This window comes from Panthera leo, chromosome B4 (assembly GCF_018350215.1).
Source record: "Panthera leo isolate Ple1 chromosome B4, P.leo_Ple1_pat1.1, whole genome shotgun sequence".
In the NCBI taxonomy this organism is placed as follows: domain Eukaryota; kingdom Metazoa; phylum Chordata; class Mammalia; order Carnivora; family Felidae; genus Panthera; species Panthera leo.
The window spans coordinates 83,631,496-83,653,673 of record NC_056685.1 but is presented as its reverse complement, the minus strand read 5'-3'; the positions used below and the strand labels follow the sequence as shown (position 1 = coordinate 83,653,673).

Genomic DNA, 22,178 nt, shown 5'->3' with positions numbered 1-22,178 from the left:
TGTTACTTTGCAGTCCTGGGGATAACATGTATACGTGGGTTGCTATTTCTCAGGAAAGACCAGAGCGTGTGTCCCGTGCCTTCTCCCATTCCCCCATCCTCTCCCTGCCTGAGACTTGACCTGAGGAATCTGCTGCCTTTATTGTTGCTGTCTCAGGAGAGTCAGGGCGGGGGGCACAGAGACCCTCTCCTTTTTCATGTTGACCTTCGGTTCCAGAACTTCAGAGCTAACTGACTGGCACAGATCCCAGTAGGGGCAGGGTGGGGGAGTGAGGAGCAGAGAACTAAACTATGCTGGCTTCTGAGGCTAAAAGTGAAAATCAGCTGCTGACTAGAAATCCCCCCCCAAAGAGGACTGAGTCAGCTGGAGGTTCAGAGCAAACACTTAGCCCTTGCTCCATCCAGGAGCCCAGAGAAATCTCTGAACTTTTCTAACTTGCAAAAGTTCCTTTGTTTCTGCTCGTCAAGCCCCAGACTCCCATGGCTGGAAGGACAGAGTTTGTTGACCTAAAACACCACCCCCTTCCTCCTGAGGAACAAAGATGAAGGCTCCTGGAGCCACTTTAAGCCATTAACTCACCCACCCTCTGCCCAGAGTCAGGTATGGGAGGGGGGAGGGAGAGATGTGGTAGTGTGGGAAAGTTCTGCTTATATCCAGAAAAGGTGCAGCCCCAGAAGCCAAGACTGTGGAGACAGCTACAGTAGTCCGGAAGGAGCTGGAGGACGGGGAATTCCTGAGGATGGGCCCAAGGGGGCCTGGCTCCCTGGGGAAGTGGGAATACTAGGGGCTGACCCTGTACCTCGGTATCCTAAACCTCACCGAATAGCCTTTCCCAGGAAGAGATCTTCAGGCTGCTGGGTTGGGGCACCAGCCCAGAAGGGGAAACTAAGGCAGGCCTCACCTCCCAAGAGGGTCATTGCAACATGAGACCCAAGAGAGCTGCCAGGCAACTCCAGCTCCGCCTACTGTTCCTGGGTATTAATCCCCAATCCCCAACTTGACCACTCAGGGGAGGAGATTGGCTGAGGAGCTTGAAGAGGGGGCGTCACCACTATCCCTCCCAAAGCTTAAATAGGGGTTCAAACAAGAAAGCTAGGTGCTTGGGAAAAGCGCTTTCTTTCACGGGCTCCCTGAACCAGACCATGACCCAGACTCTCAAGCTCGCCTCCAGAGTGTTTCATCGCGTCCACCGTGCTCCCAAGCTGAGCGCCTCACTGGGTTCCAGAGGCTCCGACTCCGCGCCCAGGAGCTTGGCGGACATCCCAGGCCCATCCACGCCGGTCTTCCTTGCTGAACTTTTCTGCAAGGGAGGTCTGTCGCGGCTACACGAGCTGCAGGTAGAGGGGGGACATTGTTCCTGGAAATTAATGCTGGAGAAATTGGCTTTGACGACGCTAGAAAGGACAGACTAGTGCAGAAAGTAGGAAGAGGTCCAGTGAGAACAGATGCCCATGAACTATAGAGAAATTGGGGCTGCCGGCAGTGGCTTGACCTGCTCGGAGTCCATCCCTATACCCAGCAGAAGAGTGCGCTCAAAAAGCGCCTTCTTGCTCTGTAGAAGTTGGGGCCGAGTTAAGTCCAGAACAAGTGCTCGGGAGGCAGAAACGCACAGTACCTTAGCCGCGTTTCCAGCTTAAAGCTACAGGCTCTCCTATTCAGTCGCTGGGGGCTCGTCCAGAGAGAGTCCACGTGAGGAACCTTTGGGATCTCTCCGCCTCGGTTTACCCCGGGCGACCTAAGAGAGAACCTGAATGTCCGTCCGCTTTGTGCAAAGTTCCTCCGTCGTGCCCATCACACTCAAACTTCCTAGGGATGTGAAGCGAGGAAAAGAGAAGGAGGAGAGGTTTGAAGCGTCAGGGCTACATACCAGCTGGGAGCTCGTGAAGAGACTGAAGCTCCCCCTTGCACAGCCCAGCGAACACCCTTGGAGTTGGTACGGACCGAGCTGGATGCCGGCGGCCCACGTCTCCAGTGTCCGCCTCCCCTTCTCCCAGGTGCAGGGCGTCGCGCGCTTCGGTCCCGTGTGGTTGGCCAGCTTCGGGAAGGTGCGCACTGTGTACGTGGCGGCCCCTACACTCATCGAGCAGCTCTTGCGACAGGAGGGTCCCCGGCCCGAGCGCTGCAGCTTCTCACCCTGGGCAGAGCACCGTCGCCGCCGCCAGCGGGCTTGCGGACTGCTCACCGCGTGAGTCCTCTCTGGCCTCAAAGCCCAAACGTCCTGCTGCGCCCCTCTCCTGTGGCTGGTCTGGAGACAGTCTGTCTCGGGGTGTGGAGGGAGGTCGGCCTTTTCCCTCAACCTTCTGGTAAATGGGGCTTCCCACCCCTGCCATTTTCGCTCAAGCTCAGGTAAAGCCCCGCCCTTGCCCCACCGCCCATCTCTTTGTCTTTTGAAGCCAAAAGCCTGGGAATCCGCCGAAGGGGCGAAGGTACCAGGACCTAGGTGGAATGTCAGATTCTGTGACTCAAGTTACCCAGGAACCCAGGCCCCTCCGGGGCAGGAAATGAGTAACGAAGTAGGGGAATGGAAAGCGGGCACAGGCAGGGGCAGGTTTTGGTACCCCAGGGGAGCGGCGGCAGTCTCTTTCTGGCCACCCCGGCCGAACACGCTCCATCTTCGCTGCAGCCAGCTCCGTCCAACCACCCCCACACACCCCCATCCGCTCTGATGCGCCCCCTCTCTGCACACCCGTAGGGAAGGCGAAGAATGGCAGAGGCTCCGCAGCCTCCTGGCCCCGCTGCTCCTCCGGCCTCAAGCTGCCGCCCGCTACGCCGGAACCCTAGACGACGTGGTCCATGACCTTGTGCGGCGTCTTCGGCGCCAGCGGGGACGCGGCGCTGGGCCGCCCGCTCTGGTTCGGGATGTGGCAGGAGAGTTTTACAAGTTTGGACTAGAAGGTGAGTCCCAAGGCAGGGGCAAGTGTAGGAGGCACCCGCCTGGGCTTCTCAGTGCCCTGACAGCGCCCCCTCGCGCCCAGGGATAGCCGCCGTGCTCCTGGGTTCACGCCTGGGCTGCCTGGAGGCCGAAGTGCCTCCAGACACAGAGACCTTCATCCGCGCGGTGGGATCGGTATTTGTGTCCACGCTGCTGACCATGGCGATGCCTAGCTGGCTTCACCGCCTCGTGCCCGGACCCTGGGGCCGCCTCTGCCGAGACTGGGACCACATGTTTGCATTTGGTAAGGCATGGAAATGAAGTGAGGATAGGGGAACATAAAGCTGTTCGGGGATGGTGAGGCATCCCTGTACCTTCTCCTCACACAGCCCAGCAGCACGTGGAGCGGCGAGAGGCCGAGGTAGCCTTGAGGAGCAAGGGAAAGCCTGAGGAGGACGTGGGATCTGGGGCACACCTGACCTACTTCCTGTTCCAGGAAGAGTTGCCTGCCCCGTCCATCCTGGGCAATGTGACAGAGCTGCTACTGGCCGGAGTGGACACAGTGAGGTTCTCCTCCCTGTTGGGAGCCCAACTTCCAGAGCTTATCCTCTCCAGTTTCAGGGGCCACCCTGCTGCTGCAGGGGATCCACTATGGCCCTTTAGGCCAGCTTGGCTTAACACCTCCTGAGCTCCAGACTACTTCATATTCTGCCCTCTTCACTGGGTCTCCACTCGTAATGCCTCTGATGCTCTCACCTGTCCTCTCAGGTATCCAATACACTCTCCTGGGCTCTATATGAACTCTCTCGGCACCCAGAAGTCCAGACAGCACTCCACTCTGAGATCACAGCTGCCCTGGGCCCTGGCTCCAATGCCCATCCTTCAGCTACTGCTCTATCCCAGCTACCCCTGCTGAAGGCGGTGGTCAAGGAAGTGCTAAGGTGAGGGAACAGGACAGGAGGAGCTAGAGAAAATGCTGGGAAGGCCTGGGGAAGCAGATAGTGAGTGGGAGTAGGGAGAGAGAGCAGAGGAAAATGGTACTCTACTCCTGGCCAAGAATGGGTTTGGACGTTGTGGGCTGAGGGATGAGAGGGAGGCTACAAGTCCTGGCCTCACCTTGCTGTTTCCCTCTGGCTCTGCAATCCAGATTATACCCTGTGGTGCCTGGAAATTCCCGTGTCCCAGACAAAGACATTTGTGTGGGTGACTATATTATCCCCAAAAATGTGAGTAGAGCCTATGGATCCCTTTTGCTAAGCCATCCCCTCACTCTCTTGGGCCCCGTCCTCTTCTCAAACATTCCACATAAGCCCTTCACCCTCCCTTTGGCCTGAATGCCTCTCTCTAGGATAAAATGGGACAGTGGAGAAATCATTCCAAAAGTAGCCCCAGAAAACTTCACCATAACCAACCAGAGCCTGCCTTTGCTCCAATCCATGTATCCTCTTTTCCATGTCCCTCCCTGCATTCATGGGCCCAAACTGACAAGTTTATGTTCCTTTCCCACCAGACGCTGGTCACACTGTGTCATTATGCCACTTCAAGGGATCCTGCCCAGTTCCCAGAGCCAAATTCTTTTCGTCCAGCTCGCTGGCTGGGGGAAGGTCCAGCCCCCCACCCATTCGCATCTCTTCCCTTTGGCTTTGGCAAACGCAGCTGCATGGGGAGACGCCTCGCAGAGCTTGAACTGCAAATGGCTTTGGCTCAGGTGAGTGATCTAGACATGAGAGACTCTAACCCTCTAAAGCCATGAACTCTTCTGACAAGCATAGCAAAATATATGACTTGGTAAACCTAATCCTCTGAAATATCGCAATCCTGTTATAGATCTAGAAGGTGAGCAAAGGTATTTAGACTATCTTTTTCCCTGCCATAATCCCTCACCCTCATTAACCAAGAAATTCTCTACTGACCACAGGTGCCATTTCAACATCGACCAACCTAACACTAATAATGCCCTTTGCCAATCACACCCACCATTGTAGACCCCTCCCATAGTGATAGCCTTCTTCCTCCCCTTTCCAGATCTTGACCCACTTTGAGGTGCAGCCTGAGCCCGGTGCTGCCCCAGTCAGACCCATGACCCGGACTGTCCTGGTACCGGAGAGGAGCATTAACCTACAGTTTGTGGACAGATAGTCCTGTGGATGGAGGCTGTCATCATCACACTTTCTCTCATTGCAGGGATCTATCAGGCACAAGACCAAGAGATATGTATTCCCCCTGAAACCTGTCTATCTGACCAGACTGGTTAAAGGGACCATAGCAAACTGTTTGAGGCAGCCCTGACCAAGGTGTGAAGTAGGCATTGGCCTCACCCATCAGGCCCTGAGAAAACCATGATCCTTGTGTCTGCTCAGCCTTTCTTCTGGTCATATCATAGGTATCCTTCAAGCGCCAACTCAAATTTTAACTAATAATGTTGGGTGGCCTGGGGAAGGACTCAACCACTGCCCTTTTGGGGCTTCTACAGTGTTTAGGAGCTGCTGGCTAAGCACTTATCACCATGTGAGCTAAGTGATTGTGCATCTGGTCTGCACCTGGCTCCTTGCATGTGAGCTCTTTGAGAGGAAGAATGAGACCTTATTCAGTCTTTATATCCCCTGCCAAGGCCTATCCCTGATTGGGTGACTCCATACAGGTTCTCAGATTGAATCTGGACCATGTGGCAGAAGGGATAAGCAGCTTATCAGGCTCTGTCTACTCTCTTCCTTCCTCATCTTGCCCCTACCAAGGAGAGTGTGCCCTCACCTGGTTTATGATGTTTTAAAACTCTCCTTGACTCTCTAATCACTATTAGGAGTTGGCTTGTCCCACCAGTTAGTTCCCAGACAGAGACGTCTTTGGGCCTGTACCTGCCTACACCTTCCTATCATATGTGGAATTTTTCAATATTCACAGTTTTGAAATAAAAGAATCGAATGTTTCATCCTTGACTTTTGATTTACTTCTCTTCCACTTCTACTTCCTACAAGTCCTAGAGGCAAGGCCCTCAACCAAATCCCCTACTTTGATTTCTCTGGTCCTGGGAGTGACCTCCATAACAATGGGAGGTCTAGACACCTGGAAGAGTGGTTTGCATCACAAACCCAACACGTTTCTGTCTGTACAGGGAATAGCTAAGTCTGGCTCCCTAGAAGAGATTTAAGGGGGTGGTGGTGAAAAGTACCTGCAAGGGCTAGGCTATAAAAGTGGGTTGGGGAGCACAGGATTTGCAGAGATGGCCAGAGGCAACTGACTCTGGTGGAAGTGCTTTTGGAACCTGGACTGCCAGGACTGGAGGATGTCTGCCCTCTCTGGAAAAGTTGCTCCAAGCTAATTTTCTTCAGAGAAAGACAGGGGTACATGCACAGAAATGAATTCAGACAGGATGAAACCTGAGTGTGGGGGTGGCCAGAAGCCCTGGGGCACTGAGGCAGAAGGGGGGTGGGCAGAAGGAGCCTCTGTTTCCCTGAATCAGCATTCTCTGGCCCCCCGAGAGGCTGGGCACAGTTCTCCCCTTGTGATGTATACAGATTAACTCATCTTCCATACAAATAAATCTCTCAGCACACTCCCAGCAGCCCCTCTGTAGCCTAGATTCCCCTCCCCATGTCAAGACTTGCCCCCCTTCTTCCTGCTCCTCTCCATTCCGATTAGCTAGATAGAGATGGAGATTTCTTCACTTCACACTTCCTCCTCCTCCCCTACCACATCGGCCCCCTGCCCTAGACATGGCTACCTGACCACAGACATTGTCTGCTACTGGGCCTTCTGGGGGTATCCATTTTTGTAAGATCTACAGAGGGGCACAATATACCCAAGGCACTGTGCAGAGACTAAGGTTTGTGTGCCTTTACTGCCCCTCCTCTCAACTCTCTATTGTATTCTCCATCTCCACCCCCACTCCTCTATCACTAAGCTTAACTTGAACCTAAGTGACCTGATTTTTAGCAGATCTGAGCTTTGAGGGAGAATAAAGCCCAGCTTCCTCTCACACCCTGTCCCCTGGAATCAGTGATGAGAACTCTGTACACCCACATTCCTCATTGGGTAAGTAGGACTGCTCACTTGAGGGCAGCAGTCCCATGACCCCTTTCCTAGACTAGAATTTCTTTAAGTTGGAAAAAAGGAAGGAGAGAGGACCATACTGGTTGCTGGTCCCAACCCCCATACCAAGCAAGACCTCCAATGGTACTGAAAGGGAGGGAAACATACTGTCTCAACTGACCTAATTTTAGGACCCAGAATGAAACTGGAGAGAGTGTATTTGTGTGTATATGTTCTTTGGTGTGTCTAAGCTTCCAAGGAGGGCCATCATCATGAACAGCCCAGGTTTGGCACAAGAAACCCCACCTATGTCATACCTACCTGTCATATTTGCCAGGATAGGTACTAGTAGTCACTCTGATTTGCTGTCTTCCTTCTGGTCCCCACCAGCTATTTTGTGAATAGCAAATCAGGAAAGTCTGACCCTTCTGTCTTCCCAGGTGAAGAATGTGGAGGGTTATCTCTCTAGGCAAACAATTTCCCACCGGAAAAATCGGCCTCTGTCCCCTCTCTTTGATCTCTCTCCCTCTCTTTTGTTAGAAGAGATACACTCCAGTACTTCCAGATGACTCAAACCTGCCTTTAGCTTCAGTTCCTCCATTCCCAGGAGAGTCTGGGTGCCAGCACCATGGACAGCAGCCAAGACCCCCCCCCCCCCCCCCCCCACACACACACACCCCTTTTACAGAAGGATGGAGAAGACCATTTCCAAGGCAAGGATGTGACCTTTAGTAGACCTTTAGTAGAGAAGCATTTCCCCAAAAAACATCCCCAGGGAGGAGGCAAAACAGAATCTTCCTGAGGAAAGGACCAATAATAGGAAAGGCGTCTGGATCTGACTTAACAATGTATGAAGTAATTATTTTAATTGCTGATGAATAGTTCACTTAAAAGACACCATCATTCATATAATACACAGCCCCAAGGCCTCAGGAGAAAGGGAGGAGGCCTCAGGCTGACCCACATTTTAACCAGTCCTTCCCAAACCTTTTCTCTATAAACAACAGCTCTCTATGCTGCTGCCTCCAAGCGCAATACCTTCCAGTTAATACCACTAGCTGGGGCACGGGATCAGACCTGTGACCCTGAACTTCCATAGGAATAGCTTAAGCTGGGGTTGGAGATTCATAACATTGGGACATTCTGTCTGTCTCACTCCAAATGAGTCCAAATTCATTTCACGCCACTTCTCTGGGTGAGCACATTACCTGGGAAGGACCAATAGAACCCACAAGATCACCAGAAGAAGAAGGACAGCTCCATCCTTCCCCAGTCCCCAATGTTTAGGGGGTTGGGGAGCTCTCATTCTTGCAAATAAGCACCATCCTTCACACTTGCGTATCTATTTCCCCTCATATTTCCGTATCTATTATGACACTCGACACGTATTTCCAAGGCTCTGTGCAACCCCAGATGAAAAAACACATTTTGGAATTTGTTAACCAGCTACTATTTGAAATAAATGGACCATCAGCTAGTCTAGAAATCTTTTTATGCCATCACTAATTTTCTTTGTGATGGCATTCAACCTGTCCCTCATTTATCCTCATTCCAACCCTATGAGGTAGACAGGAAAACCACGGCGGAGAGATTTTTTTTCTGGATCATACAACTTGCAGGTGGCAGGCCCACCCCTTAGGTCCCTCTGAGCACTGCCACCTAGCAGCCAATGTGAATTATTCACCAACAAGTGGGAGTTACAGCTCCAACTCAGAACCCACTGTTGCACTGGGGATTCACAACCTCTGCAGAGAAACCTCCCCACACCTCCCAACCCTCCAGAAAAGCCCCAGATGAGAAAGGAGTCTCCACGTGCATATAAATGATTCTTTATGCCCTCCCCCCATGCAATGGGGGGTGGAGCAGGGGGAGGTCCCTCCCGCCCTCATGCAGGGAACGGAAGGTCAATGTATACTAGTCTTATTGCCAGCTGCCCTGTGGCCATGGGGTGGGGAATGGGGCGTCTACAACCCCTTTCTTCTGGCATTGGTCCCCCTTCACCAAGTCACTATGGTGGAGCTGGGGGGGCTGGAGGCCCTAGGAGCTGAGGTAAGGACGGTTCTCTAGGGAAGAAAAGATGCTCTTCCCACCCGCCCACTGGTTGCCCCAGGATAAGCATGAGGAACTATCAGTGGGGGCTGGAATGTCATCCAGGTGTCTCTACCCAAGGGGCAGTAGAGGCCAGACAATGTCTCCAGCTTGAGGCTGCCCACAGAGATCCTCAGTGGTGGGGGCAGTGCACCCCAAGCACCTTGTCCAGGTGGTACCTCCAGCAGCCATGACAGCTTATCTCTGGCCGATGCACTGATGCAAGATCCCCGCTCCTGGAGTTCAATTTCAGACCGTGGTGACCCTCATGACAACCTCTCGGCCAGAATGGGAACTGGAACGGGCATCTGGCGGCCGCAGCTGTCCAAGGAGGTGCAGGATTGTGTAACCACAGCGCTGAGGCAAGAGCGTCCGCATGCGCTGGGCAGCCGGGGGGCGGCTGGTGGCCCCAGAGGGGGGGCCCGTCCTTGAGGTCCTGGGGCCCGGCTTCCCTGCCGTCCCTCCCCCTGTGTCTCCTCCTATGTCCTTGGTCTTGTCATAATTCAGGACCTTCCACTGCTGGTTCACTGCCTGCCAGCGCTTGAAGATGCGGTAGACAGAGGAGCCTTCGTGCACGATGAGGCCTGAGCGAAAGGGAGAAGAGATCCAGGGTCACCTGCTGCCCAGACCTAGGCCAGGGGTACTTAAGCAAATATAGGCCAGAGTGAGGAGATAGGGTATGCAAAAGACCTGAAGAGGCAGGGAAGGGAGGGGCACCAAGATAGCCCTAAAGGCTCCCAGTGGTAGAAAATTGTGGCTATGGAGCTAAGGGAATGGGCAGGGAAAGTTAAGTCTGTGAGTTGGAGGAAACCACTGAGTAGGTAAGGGAGAGAGGGGTGCCCTCACCTATGCAGACGACATCCATGAAGCCATACATGCCGTAGCAGATCTGAAAGAGCAGATCTTGCCGTTGCCACTTGGCTGAAGGGCTGAGTGAGGACCAGATGAGCCAGGAGATGCTGGCAACGAGGAAGAGAGAGCCCAGAACTATGGCTGCAATCTGGACCTTCTCGATGACCGTCAGGGAGATGGCCTGCCACTGTGTGGGAAAAAGGGCTCCAAAAAGTCACAGAAAGAAAAAGAGGGCCAGGTGGTGAGTGGCCCTGAAGAGGAAGATGCTCCAGAGCCTTCCTGAAACCCTTCAGGCAGGATTAACAATCTGTCTCCTGTGTGTCCTGATCAAACCTCGTATGGGGTACTTTTCACACCGTCTGAGACCACTTGTCTGTCTTATGTTAGAAAGACAGGATCAGGCAAGTGCTCTGAACCCAGACCATTTAGGTTTGAATTCCAAATCCTAACTCCATCACTTACTGGCTGAGTAACTTTGGGCAAGTTTTTAAATATCTCTGTGCATCAGTGTTCTCATCTCTAAAATGCGGAAAGTAAGGGGCGCCTGGGTGGCTCAGTCGGTTAAGCATCCAACTTCAGCTCAGGTCATGATCTCACGGTTGGTGAGTTCGAGCCCCACGTCAGGCTCTGTACTGACAGCTCAGAGCCTGGAGCCTGCTTCGGATTCTGTGTCTCCCTCTCTCTCTCTCTCTCCCCCTCCCTGCTGGTGCTCTGTCTCTCTTTCTCTCAAAAATGAACAAACGCTAAAACGAACTTTTTTAAATAATAAAAAAATAAAATAAAATGGGGATAATAATGGCAGATAACTAATAGGATTATTATGAAGATTAAATGAGTTGCTACACACCAACAGTGTGACACATAGAACAAACTACACGTCTGCTATCATCATCACCTTCGGCATTATCGTCTTTTGCCTTTTCGTTGTCCCAGTGCCTAGGACAGTACCTGGAATACAGATGGTTCCCAATAAATGTGAATAAATGAAGGAAGGACTTACAGACAGACGGGAGATTATGGTAATGGTGGGCAGGGGTGCTTTGAGGAAAAAGTAAGCGGTTAAAATAGGCTCCCTGGAGAGTCCCTAATTCTGCTGCTGAAAGCCCTTGCCCCCTTCTGGAAGTTCCTTCCTAGCATCTCACCTGCAGTGGGTTCTTGGTGCTGATTGCCAGGACCTGGTACTTGAAGTAGCAGAGCTCACAGCTCCAGGAGCCCCTCTCACTGATCCAGCGAATGAGGCAGGGCTGGTGTGTGCAGCGCACTGAGCCGTCGCAGCGGCAGGGGCTCAGGAGCTCCCCCTGGAGGAAGAGTGAGGAGGGTCCGGTCAGCTGTCTCCAAGACCCCACTCCTCTCCAATCCAAGAGAGGGAAACCTCTCCAGGTCAGTCATTCTCCAACCTTAAAAAAATTCAGGCCTCTCACCCAAAACAGGGCAAGAAGGCTGAGGCCTCCGAAAAAAAAGAAAAAAGTTAGAGCTCAGGGTAAACTTCCCTGACCAAATAGGTGAAGAACGAACCGAAATGGGGCTAGGAGAGGACTGAGTTTTCTCCTTTCCTAAAATTTGGGGAGGGTGCTCTTTATTAAGGCTTCCCAGATGGAAAGCTACCCCTTAGGTTCCAGAGAGGCAGGAGGGTCAGAGCTTCTGATCCATGCTTTCCTCCTCCATCCCATCGCTGTAAAGTGTTTCACAGATGTGGTACAGACTGGGATGGGTTATCGTCTTCAGTTTCCAAGTATCAAAAGGGGGGGGGGGGAGTTCCTGGGAGTGGGAATATGTTCCCCTTAATCAAGGAATCATTTCTCATAACAAAGGTACACCCCCCCCCCCCCATCCCAGGACAACTTTGTCCATAGCATTGAACAAAGAGTACTCTTTGGAATGAGATGGAAAGTTATGGAATGGGAAGAAGAAAAGTGCCCCACGGAGAGAAATATTGAATGAGGCAAGGGCACCCGGCTGGGCCCCTCCCTTCAAGGGGGGTTATAGAAGTACTCTGCCAACCTCCGAGAATAGGCCCCTCGGCCTACAGAGACCCTGGGGTGAGAGAAGTGGGACAGAAAGGCTGTCCCCGTTAGTGGGTGTGAGGGATTTTGAGCCCTCCCATGAGAAAGCCCCACCCTTTCCCGGGAGCCTCTGACCCCCCTCTACCCCAAACGTGCGCTCGGGGACTCTCCAGTCAGCCCCCCAACCTCACCCAGTACCCACTCTGGGTCCTGGGTCCCGCCCAGCCTCCTCAGGCCCCGCCCCCTGTTCGTGGTCCGCCCGGGCGCCCCAGGTACGCGCCCCCACCCCTCCCGCCCGGCCGGGTGCCCAGGCCTGACCTGCTCCGGGCCCTGGAAGCAGATTCGGCACTGGGGGGTTCGGAGCCCGCTGTCCAGGCTGCTGCTGAGCGACAGGGCGTCCAGCGCGCCCGGGGGCGGCGGCGGCGGCGCGGGCGGCGGCGGGGGTCCGGCCCGCGTCTCCTTGTCGCCGGCCAGGCCCCGGGCCCGCGGCTCCGACCCGTAGTACTCCTCTTCGTCGCCGTCGCCGTCCCGGGTCGAGCAGCCGGCGAAGGGCGCCCAGCCGCAGCCGCCTCCCCCGCCCCCCCGGGGCTGCGGCTCGGCCCGGGGCCGCCCCCCGCCCGTCAGCACCAGCAGCTTCAGCTCGTTCAGGAACATGCGGAGCCGAGACTTGAGCATCGTCCGGGCGCCGGAGGGGGGGGGGGCGGGAGGCGGCGTGCAAGGGGGGCTCTCGGGCGGCGGGGGGAAGGGAGAGGACAAGGCCGGGAAGGGGGCGCGCGCAGGAGAGCCGAGCCGGGCCGGGGTCTTCGGGGCCTGAGAGCGCAGTTCACTGCTGCCACAGCCGGGGTTCCGGGGCTTTCGGGGCCGAGAGGGCTGGCGGCCCGGGGGCGGCGGGGCGGGCAGCCATGGCCGGGGCAGGGGGCGGGGAGGGGGGCTCAAGGTGCCGCGCCCCGCGGGTCCGGGTCTGGAGCGGGCCGGGCTCCCGGGGTTACGCGCCCCGGGCCTCCTGCGGCGGGGCCGCCCCCCATCGCCGTCCAGCTGGCTCCAGCCCCGCTCGGGTTCCCGGCTCCGGCTCGGCTCGGCCCGTGCGCTCGGCGGTGGCAAATGGCGGCTCCTTCCGGCGGCGGCGGCGGCGGAGACCCCCCCGGAGCGGCGGGCGGGCGGGGCGGGCGGGGCGGGAGCCGGGGAGCCGGTGAGGGATGGAGGGAGGGGCGGGGCGGGGAGCGGGAGAGAAGTGGCCGCGGCTGCGCATCCCCGCCCTGCCCCGCACGAGCAGGTGTCCCCAGAGGCGGGGGCGAGTGTGCGAGCCCGGGGGAGGGTGGAGGGAGGGGAGTGGCCAAGGAAGGGGAGTGTGCACACGGGTAGGAGAATAGGTGTGTTAATGGGGGTCGGGTGCTGCTGAGCGGGTGAGGAAGCAAGGTGAGTGGTCAAAGACGCAGGTGCACCCGGGAGGGAGAAGCTTGTGCAAGATAGGAGTGTGCAAAGAAAGAGCTATGCAAGGGTCTGACGTGTGAGGAAGGTGAACAAGAGATGGACTCAAGCAATAAACACTTTTACACAAAAGACGGGAGTGTGCATGGTGTGGGGCAGTGGAAAACATATTAGTAAGAGATGCATTTGGATGGTATGAGAAACAGAAGTGTGTAATTGTAACGTGTGAGGAGGTGAGTGAGGAAGAGAGACAAGAGTACTAAAGGGATTAAAGTGTCTTTCCTGGTACTCTCCTGCCCCACAACACTACACTGAAGTGAATACTACAAGCGCAGGCGCGCGCGCGCGCGCACACACACACACACACACACACACACACACACACACACAGCTCTGCTTTTGCTTTTATGGAGGCCTTGACCCTGAGAACCAGTTCTACCCTCTCATCACATCATTTCTGCTTTACACTTACATCTCCCCTCTCCAACGCTGAGGGAAAAGGGATTCCAGGGGAACCCATTGGGTCAAACGCACTGGAAAAAAAATTAATTAGCAAAAGAGTAATTAACAGGAGAAGGGAGGGTATGGAACCAGAGACAGACTGCCAAACTAAGTCTCCTCAATAAAAGTGATTAAGGAGAGTAATGCTTTTATGAAGCATTCAAATGCTTTGCATGGATGAATGCATGAATCAGAAAGGGGGCTGGAACCCAAGGCAACATAGAGGATGACTTCTATTCTAAAGACAGTAAGCTGTGGAAGGTGAAGCTGAAGTGGACCCTGCCGGCATAGGAAAGAAATTCGACACACTCAGAGACACTTTGTCTGCCAGAAGGTTTATGAACCAACCAGTCCTGGCAAGGTAGCCAATAAAACATTCCCCTCCGAAGCCCCTTACCCAATTCAGACCTTGAGGACTTTCTTTCCTGTGTCCCAGCTGCCCTTGCCAGCAAGGGCCCAGAGCTACAACTACCAGAATGCAAAGAGGGGGAATCTGTACTGACCTGTATTCCATTTTGCCCTGGAGCATAGTTTATATTCATCTCAAGCCTGAACTCTTACATCCTCTGCAGGATGGTTGAGGAGAATAGAAGTTAAGATGGAAAGAGTGGCAAACAGAGTTATAAAATGGTTTCAGATTTTAGACAATTTCTCACAAATGAGACACTGATCCTTTCCCTCCTTATTCCCATTCCCCTGAAGGGTTAAGAGATAAATAAGGAAGTTAAAGCCAGTAAGACAAGGAAAGTCAGAGAAACCTGTCTGTTGTCTACCTAGGTGTCTGTGAATAGAGGCCATTTGGAAAAGTCTGTGTTCTGGGTGGGAGCAAGGGCTAAGAAAACTTGCATTGGGGAAAAGAGAGAAGCAGAATGACCCCAAACAAGGAATCGCAAGGTTTGTAGACAAGCACAAATCATGTCTTAGGTGGTGGTAGTGGTGACTCCTTCACACATGCCCACTGCTGTATCTATCTATATAAAATGTATAAAATGTATACATATGTATACACATATACAAACACATATATATCCTAGCATCTTAGTGCTAGAAAGAACCTTAAAGGTTAAACATTCCTGTCTCTTGCTCATTGATAACTTATCTGCCAGAAAGCACTCCCAATTTTAACACTCCCAAGAAAGGGTAGAAGTTGGGAGGAGAGGAGGGCATTACCTTGCCACTCTTCCTGTTGGATCACTGCATTAATCTGTCTTCCATCAATTATTTAACACTAGTTTTGCCCTCGGATGGGTATTGTCTACTCTGTTTTATACGACCACACTGTTGGCTACATCTTTACAGACAGCCTCATCATTACTTTAAAGGGCTAGTGACTGAGACACCAAAAAACCCACACACAAACAAAAACCCTGCATACACACACAGGAAGCAAGCACTCAGTAAAAATTTGTTGAATGAGTGAATGAATGAAACAAAGCCGCAAATGAGAGTATGTTTTACGTTGGCTTCAAAGCAGAAAGGCGACCGCGCCACGTCTCGCCCCCTCCCCGCCAGACCACCATATAGTGAGATGTGCAGTGAGACTGGAGAAGTGCTCAGGCTCGGCCTGCAGCCCCGAGTTGGGATCTGGGTGGCCCAGGTTGCCATGGCACCGCATTGGACTCCACCCTCTCTTGTCTTCCTCTCACCCTCCCCCCCGCCAGGGTCTGGCAGTCAGTCACGTGCCCTGCCGCGTAACCACACCTCTGCTCCTCAGAGCTAAGTCAAGCGGTCACGTGTGATAGCAACAGATCACGTGGCTGCCATTGCTCCTCCGCCCCTTTCTCCTCCCCGCCCCCTTCCCGGTCAAAGCCTCTCCTGGCTGCTCCTCTGCGCATGAGTGTCTCGTACGTGCCCCGAACGTCCGGCGTTCGCCCCGCCCCTCCAGTTTCCGCGCGCCTCTTTGGCAGCTGGTCACATGGTGAGGGTGGGGGTAAGGGGGCCGCTCTAGCTTGCGGGCTGTGTCTATGGTCGGGCCCGTAGCGTCCAGCTGCACCGGACAGAGCTCGAGTGTATGGCGCCTCAGGATCTGGCTCCGGGGCCCCGATAACGGGCCGCCCCCGCAGCTCCAGGCACGGAGTGAGGTAAGTATAGACCCTTCCCAGGAATTGGGACCATTTTCGTCCTGCACGGCTTCCTACACGAGCAAGTTATGGAAGGATGGCTCGAGGGCGGGAAGTGGGGCAGGGTGTAATTTGTTCCTTTGTGGTCATATGGAGGTGTCATTTTAGGGACTGGATGTCGGATCTTCGACGCAGGGGGTGTGTCGTGTGAGATCAACCTTGTGCGGGGCGCGATGGTCTGTCCCAAAGGAAGAGGAATTTTTTATTTTAGGGCTTCACGTGGCTGGAGGGGTTGGAGTTAGGGTCATTGTGTTACCTGAGGGGCCAGCCTCGTGGAAGATTGGGGAAGGGACGGGATGCTGATGGTGGTGTCTTTGTAATGTCTTTTGTGGGAGTCACTTTATTGCTGCAGGCTTACACCATCTGAACTTTGGAAGGGATTTTCAGTGGCAGGAGTCTCTGTGATTGTAGGGTCTCCTCTGATCTGAGAATGGCTACTCCTCGATATGAGCCAGTGGCCGAGATTGGTGTTGGTGCTTATGGAACTGTGTACAAGGCCCGTGATCCCCACAGTGGCCACTTTGTGGCCCTCAAGAGTGTGAGAGTCCCTAACGGAGGAGGTGCTAGCGGGGGCCTTCCCATCAGCACAGTTCGTGAGGTGGCCTTACTGAGGCGGCTGGAGGCTTTTGAACATCCCAATGTTGTCCGGTAAGAAGAGGTAGAGGGTTGGGAGTGGGTAGTAAAGGGGAAAAGGTAACCTAAAGGTGGGGAGTGATGGTCAGAAGGGAAGTGGGGACCCTGAGGAAATAGGGGAGGCCATCGGGTACAAAGGGATTGATCAGTGAGTGACCATTTGTTCTGGCCAGGCTGATGGATGTCTGTGCCACTGCCCGAACTGACCGAGAGACCAAAGTGACCCTGGTGTTTGAGCATGTGGACCAAGACCTAAGGACATATCTGGACAAGGCACCCCCACCAGGCTTGCCAGTGGAGACTATCAAGGTGGGTAGGGTGGGTAGACACTGAGAGGTACATCGAGACCTTTGTGGTAGAACCTGTTGTGATTTCAGGTATGGTGTCTAGTTTCCAGTTCCTGTGTGTTTCCCCCTTCCAAACTAGGATCTGATGCGCCAGTTTCTAAGAGGCCTAGATTTCCTCCATGCCAACTGCATTGTTCATCGAGATCTGAAGCCAGAGAATATTCTGGTGACAAGTGGTGGGACAGTCAAGCTGGCTGACTTTGGCCTGGCCAGAATCTACAGCTATCAGATGGCACTTACACCCGTGGTCAGTAGAAAGGTGGGGGTAGGGGAGTGGCTGACCATAGCAATTGAGAAGTCATGTGTTTTGTGACTTTAATTAACCAGTTGTGGTTCATGGTAACCCATACAATCCTCATCCGCTTTTCTTATTCCCATTAGGTTGTTACACTCTGGTACCGTGCTCCGGAAGTTCTTCTGCAGTCTACGTATGCAACACCTGTGGACATGTGGAGCGTTGGCTGTATCTTTGCAGAGATGTTTCGTCGCAAGTATGAGACCCAAGTATCCTGAACTATCTTGAGTTTCCCAAATCTCTTAGTCGTAAACCGCATCCACTCCCTGCCCATTGTTTCACTTAAGTACTCTTGACCATTTTGTCCCTAACCAGGAACTCTCAAATGGCCTGGAATTAGGAACTTCATAGCCCCATATTCTCTATACCCTCTGTTTTGAGCCACTAGCAATAATTATTCCACTACCAGATCTTTGAAAATGACTGCTCCCTGTGTCCTTTCTCACCTTAGGCCTCTCTTCTGTGGAAACTCTGAAGCTGACCAGTTAGGCAAAATCTTTGAGTAAGTGACCAGCATGGGGGAAAAGAATTTTCCATTTTGAATCTTTCTGCTAAGCCCTGGATGGCAACTGGCTCTGCCCCTGGAAATGGGGGCTGGAGAAGGACCCTCTTGACCAGAGTTCTCCTGCTCCCCATAGCCTGATCGGGCTGCCCCCAGAGGATGACTGGCCCCGAGATGTGTCTCTGCCCCGAGGAGCCTTTTCCCCCAGAGGACCCCGTCCAGTGCAGTCAGTGGTACCTGAGTTGGAGGAGTCTGGAGCACAGCTGTTGCTGGTACTGGGCTTGTGCATGGGCACGGGCACAGGGGAGGTTGGGGAGGAAAACAGAGCAGTATAAAAGGGACTTAAACTGTCATGGCGACTAAGACTTGGTTGGAGGATGGGCTAGTTTTTAATGTTGCCGTGAATAGGCCATCCACAAAGAGGGATGTAGAATATACGCCATCCTAGGTATTATTGGGGGTGAGCAAAAGTCTTTTTGTTTTATTTCATTTCATTTTTTTTTGTTTTCACGGTCTTTTGATTTTTGCCTCCACTTCTCAGGAGATGCTGACTTTTAACCCACACAAGCGAATCTCTGCCTTCCGAGCCCTGCAGCACTCTTATCTACAAAAGGCAGAAGGTAACCCAGAGTGAGCGATGGAGTGGCTGCAACAGGACCAAGAGAAGAAAAGCCGTCGTCTCCCTTCCTTTGAACACTTGAGTGGAGAGCCCCCCAACTGAGAAGGCGACCTCAGCTTCATCGCTGAGGCTGTGGAAACTCCTCCCAGCTCTTCAGAGAGTATTTTGCTGCCTTAATGACATTCCCCTCCCATCCCATCCCTCCTTTTGAACCTTATCCTTCCCCTGCCCGCCCCCCCCCCCCCGATTTCCATACACCAAGGGGTATCTTCCTTGTTCTCCCCCTTCCTATCTTGATATTGGGATCTTTTTTTATACAGGAAAAACAAAACAAAACAAAGAAATACGGTCTTTTTTTTTTTTTTTAAATATTTCATCTTCTGAGGGGCTTTGTCATTTGGGGATTTGGAAAAACCATGTGGAAGATGGAACTTCACTATAGAACCTTGAAAGATTCTCCCCAGGTCAGTCACAGAGCCTGTGTAGGCAGTGGAGCCCAACCGGCAAGAGAGAAAAAAAGGCACTTAAGTTGCTTCTTTGAATGTGGAGTTTAAATGGCTTTTATTTTTATATTCACTGAATTCCCCACACTGGGTCCTACTTATTGTAAGAAAGAGTTCTTGATGGTTTTTCCTGGCTGTCCCTGATTTACCCTTGGAGCCAGCCATGCCAAGATGTGTTGAGGTGGTCCAGCATGTGGAAGGGAAAAGAGGGGAAGTAGAGCCAGGAAGGACTCCAATCCCCATCCCATTTCATGCACTCCTAGGAGCTTCCCATATCCACTTAGAGAGAGAGGAAGTTGCTCTTTATTCCTTATAATCTTGCTCCCCCTAAACATGTCAAGGCACACAGCCTGGCTGTTCAGTCATCTTTGGGGGATGTGACAAAGGGCCTTTCCTTTTTCTCAAAAAGGGCTATAGGCCCTAGGTTTTCCCTAAGGGCGGAAAAGCTTAGGGAGAACAGAGAGCAGGAGAGAAGTCAGAAGGATCCAGAGTCTCATAGAAAGGCACTGGGGTTAGCTCGAGGATCCTTCTGATTCCGAAATCGCATTGCTAGCCAAACACCAAGGATCTGTAAAAAGCAAAGGGAAAGAAATTATCACCAATTCTGAATCTCTGGAGCTAAGACCTACAGGTATAGAGAAAGACTTACAGACACATAAGAGAGAAGTGGAGAATGTTACCTCTGTAAAGCTAAAGAAGAGTCCAACACCCCCCAGGATTTTCAGGGCTTCGTCTGAATGCTTAAGAAACTTTTCTCCACACATCTGGCACGTGGAGCTCCGGCTCTTGCAGATCTGAGGGTAAAACGTGTGTGTGTGTGTGTGTGTGTGTGTGTGTGTGTGTGTGTGTGTGTGTGTGTGTAGGACGCACAGTTGCTAGGCTGCCCTATCCCAACACTAATGGTGAAGGGCCCCAGAAATTTTTACTAGTTTCTGATTATTCTCCTACAGCCTGAAATCTCACTTGACTAATTCTCTACCCTTTGTATCCATCCCTTCCCCCCCAGCACACAGCAAAAGAGCTGCTAGAGAGAGACAATCCCATTCAAACTCTTAAATCTGCCAATTTGGGCATTGTCCTTAACCAGCTTTCCTACCAACACCGCCCCTCCCCCCAGCACAACTCACTGCAGTGCAGAAAGCATAGTCCTGTTGATACAGGGTTGTGAGGTTGAACAAGCCACAACAATCAAAACTTCTTTCCAGTTCATCCCGGGTCTTGTTGCTCATGACCCACCAAGACGCATTGATGACATCTGTCTGGAGAATATAGGCAGAGGGAAATTATTGGATGCTCCTAACCTGAAGGATCCTCCTACATCCTGACCTCAAATACCTCAATTTCCCTATTCCAGCAAAGGGAGTCAACATCCCTCAGAAATAAGGGTTTATTATACAGAAAATGATAAAAATCCACCTCAGGTTTTGGGAAATTAGCCAGATTTCCCAGAGGAAGCAAATGGCTCAAGAGTCTGGAAATGGGCCTACTAAGAGGTCCAGACTTAGGGGAGGGGAGTAGGGGAGAGGGGGAGAGGAGAGGGGAGAGGGGGAAAGAAAGCAAGTACTTGAAAGGGCATCCACTTACCTGTTTGCTTCGGTTAATAGCAAGACATGAGCAAGAGATCCCAAACTGGAAGATGAAGACCAAACCGAGGATGATCATGTACTGAGAGGAAGAGTTACAGGAAAAAAAAAAAGGCCTAGATTCCTTTATGTTGCACCTACAATAACCATCTGATCTCACCTGTTCGTAGAACTTCTATAACCACGTTAGTTGAAAACAATAAAATCAGCTCTGGTTTCATAAAGTATGGCATAAGGCAGGGCAAGGAGACACGTCCCCAAGATCATTCAAGTCTACCCTTTCCAACATTCCTCCTAGCGGATTCAGCCCTCCCCAAAGCCCGGGTGCTCCCATCACTTAAGGTCAGGATACAAAGAATAGCAGTACTTGGTGGTGGTTGACAGCACCCACCAGTCCAGCCACCGCGATGAGAAGAAGGAAGACTCCCACAGCAATGACTCCTCCGATGATGTGGATGCTGGACACCAGACCCAGGCCCTTACCCCAAGCAGCCACTCCAATGAGCAACAAGCCTACCAGCTACAGGAAACAGAGCACGTTACATCTCAAAAGAATTCTACCGTGCAGCACAGCCAAAAGCCTTAAAGGGAGTCTTGGACAAAGAAGAACTGGGCTTGCGTGAACGAAGGAGAGGAGGTGTATGCTCCCACTGGAGATCAGAATGACTGGGACAGGGGTGGGGGCAGCAGGCAGAGAGTCTATGCATATAAAAAGGAACCTGTAGTTTCATCCATCACTTCTATTTTGAGAGAAACAAATTCACAGGAAGGAGGGATTGGCCTTTATACCCACAGCCTTCAGTTCATTCCCCCCACCCCCAGACAAACCCTCAGATCACCGGAAGTCTCCCCTCTTCCCACGGAAGTCCCCTGGAATTCCCTCTTCGCCGGAAGTTCCCGGGAATTTTCCCGGAACCCCCAGTACACCCCTCTTCCCACCGGAAGTCCCCTAGAGATTCTTCCCACTCCTCTTTCCGCCCTAAAGCTTCTCCCCCCACCCCCCTCCAAAACCTCACCATGTAGACCACGTTCAGCGCGCACAGCGCATTCTTGGAGCAGGCAAAGCCACCGCAAACCATCTCCCCAGCTTTGGGGACCCAAGTGGTCCCAAGGACTTGGGGGGAGGGTCTTGGGGACCGTCTTCTTGGACCCCGACAGCTTCTGTCTCTTTAAATCGAGTCCAGCCAAACCCAATTCTCTGCGCCTGCACCGTCCCACCCCTGCCTCTGGATTGGAGAAACTCGGGGCTAATCCAGGACGTCGATGGTCTGAATGCCAATCAGTCTGCATTGCGTCACTAATCCGCCTGCCGGCCCCTCCTTTAGGTTCTTTATTGGCTGAAACCTAAAACTGGGGGTAGGGCTTCCATAGATTCTCATAGGGACCCGAGCCTAAACTTCAAAACCCCGGATTGAAAGCGGAGCTTTCTGTGGCCGCAGCTGGAAGAGGGCTAATGCGAGGAAGGAGGCCCAGGAGAAACCCAGTGGAAGAGCGAGTAGGTGCGGCTTGGAGGGCAGGGCCCAAAGGCTCCTCCCCTCGAGGGAGCGCCCTTCCCCGCCCCTTTCCCCTTGTCCCGCAGTGATCTCATGATGACGACATTGTCGGTTGTTATTGCATCACACTCGAGAACACCCAGAGGAGCAAAACATCGAGCTATTTAGCCCGGCCACAGAAGCCCTGGGTTCGGCACAGCAACATCCAGCAAATCGTCACGCGTTTGCAGGTGTGTCCACTAGTACACATATCCTCTTCCATATCCTCTCGTAGCTGGGTGTGAATATGCTATAAATACAGTGTGCAAAA

General features: G+C 52.9%; 4 protein-coding genes across 7 annotated transcripts; 2 read left to right on the top strand and 2 right to left on the bottom strand.

Annotated features, from left to right (window-relative positions):
• The first annotated feature begins 1,142 nt into the window (after positions 1-1,142).
• LOC122223653 (25-hydroxyvitamin D-1 alpha hydroxylase, mitochondrial) lies at positions 1,143-5,300 on the top strand. The gene is made up of 9 exons (XM_042944628.1): positions 1,143-1,337; positions 1,995-2,185; positions 2,693-2,895; positions 2,976-3,176; positions 3,262-3,434; positions 3,641-3,813; positions 4,020-4,098; positions 4,383-4,580; positions 4,898-5,300. The coding sequence occupies exons 1-9, from the start codon at positions 1,143-1,145 to the stop codon at positions 5,009-5,011; spliced, it is 1,527 nt and encodes a 508-aa protein (XP_042800562.1). The 3' UTR covers positions 5,012-5,300.
• A 2,437-nt stretch (positions 5,301-7,737) lies between these two features.
• Positions 7,738-12,519, bottom strand: MARCHF9 (membrane associated ring-CH-type finger 9). Its single transcript, XM_042944626.1, has 4 exons — positions 12,163-12,519; positions 10,984-11,139; positions 9,836-10,028; positions 7,738-9,573 (listed from the first exon to the last, which is right to left on the bottom strand). Exons 1-4 carry the CDS (start codon positions 12,517-12,519, stop codon positions 9,239-9,241), a joined length of 1,041 nt encoding a protein of 346 aa, XP_042800560.1. The 3' UTR covers positions 7,738-9,238.
• A 2,953-nt stretch (positions 12,520-15,472) lies between these two features.
• Positions 15,473-18,633, top strand: CDK4 (cyclin dependent kinase 4). 2 transcript variants are annotated; one of them, XM_042947010.1, is made up of 8 exons: positions 15,473-15,854; positions 16,305-16,541; positions 16,700-16,835; positions 16,953-17,132; positions 17,255-17,364; positions 17,620-17,670; positions 17,807-17,942; positions 18,212-18,633. In XM_042947010.1, exons 2-8 carry the CDS (start codon positions 16,324-16,326, stop codon positions 18,302-18,304), a joined length of 924 nt encoding a protein of 307 aa, XP_042802944.1. In that variant the 5' UTR covers positions 15,473-15,854; positions 16,305-16,323; the 3' UTR covers positions 18,305-18,633. The 2 variants fall into 2 exon arrangements, with proteins under 2 accessions (XP_042802944.1, XP_042802945.1); XM_042947011.1 differs by having other exon boundaries at positions 15,480-15,854; positions 16,953-17,120.
• Positions 18,634-18,825: 192 nt separating this feature from the next.
• TSPAN31 (tetraspanin 31) lies at positions 18,826-21,937 on the bottom strand. 3 transcript variants are annotated; one of them, XM_042947012.1, is made up of 6 exons: positions 21,392-21,937; positions 20,728-20,895; positions 20,377-20,457; positions 19,920-20,051; positions 19,473-19,586; positions 18,826-19,360 (listed from the first exon to the last, which is right to left on the bottom strand). In XM_042947012.1, exons 1-6 carry the CDS (start codon positions 21,452-21,454, stop codon positions 19,286-19,288), a joined length of 633 nt encoding a protein of 210 aa, XP_042802946.1. In that variant the 5' UTR covers positions 21,455-21,937; the 3' UTR covers positions 18,826-19,285. The 3 variants fall into 3 exon arrangements, with proteins under 3 accessions (XP_042802946.1, XP_042802947.1, XP_042802949.1); XM_042947013.1 differs by having other exon boundaries at positions 20,767-20,895; XM_042947015.1 differs by lacking the exon at positions 19,473-19,586.
• Between the last annotated feature and the right edge of the window lie 241 nt (positions 21,938-22,178).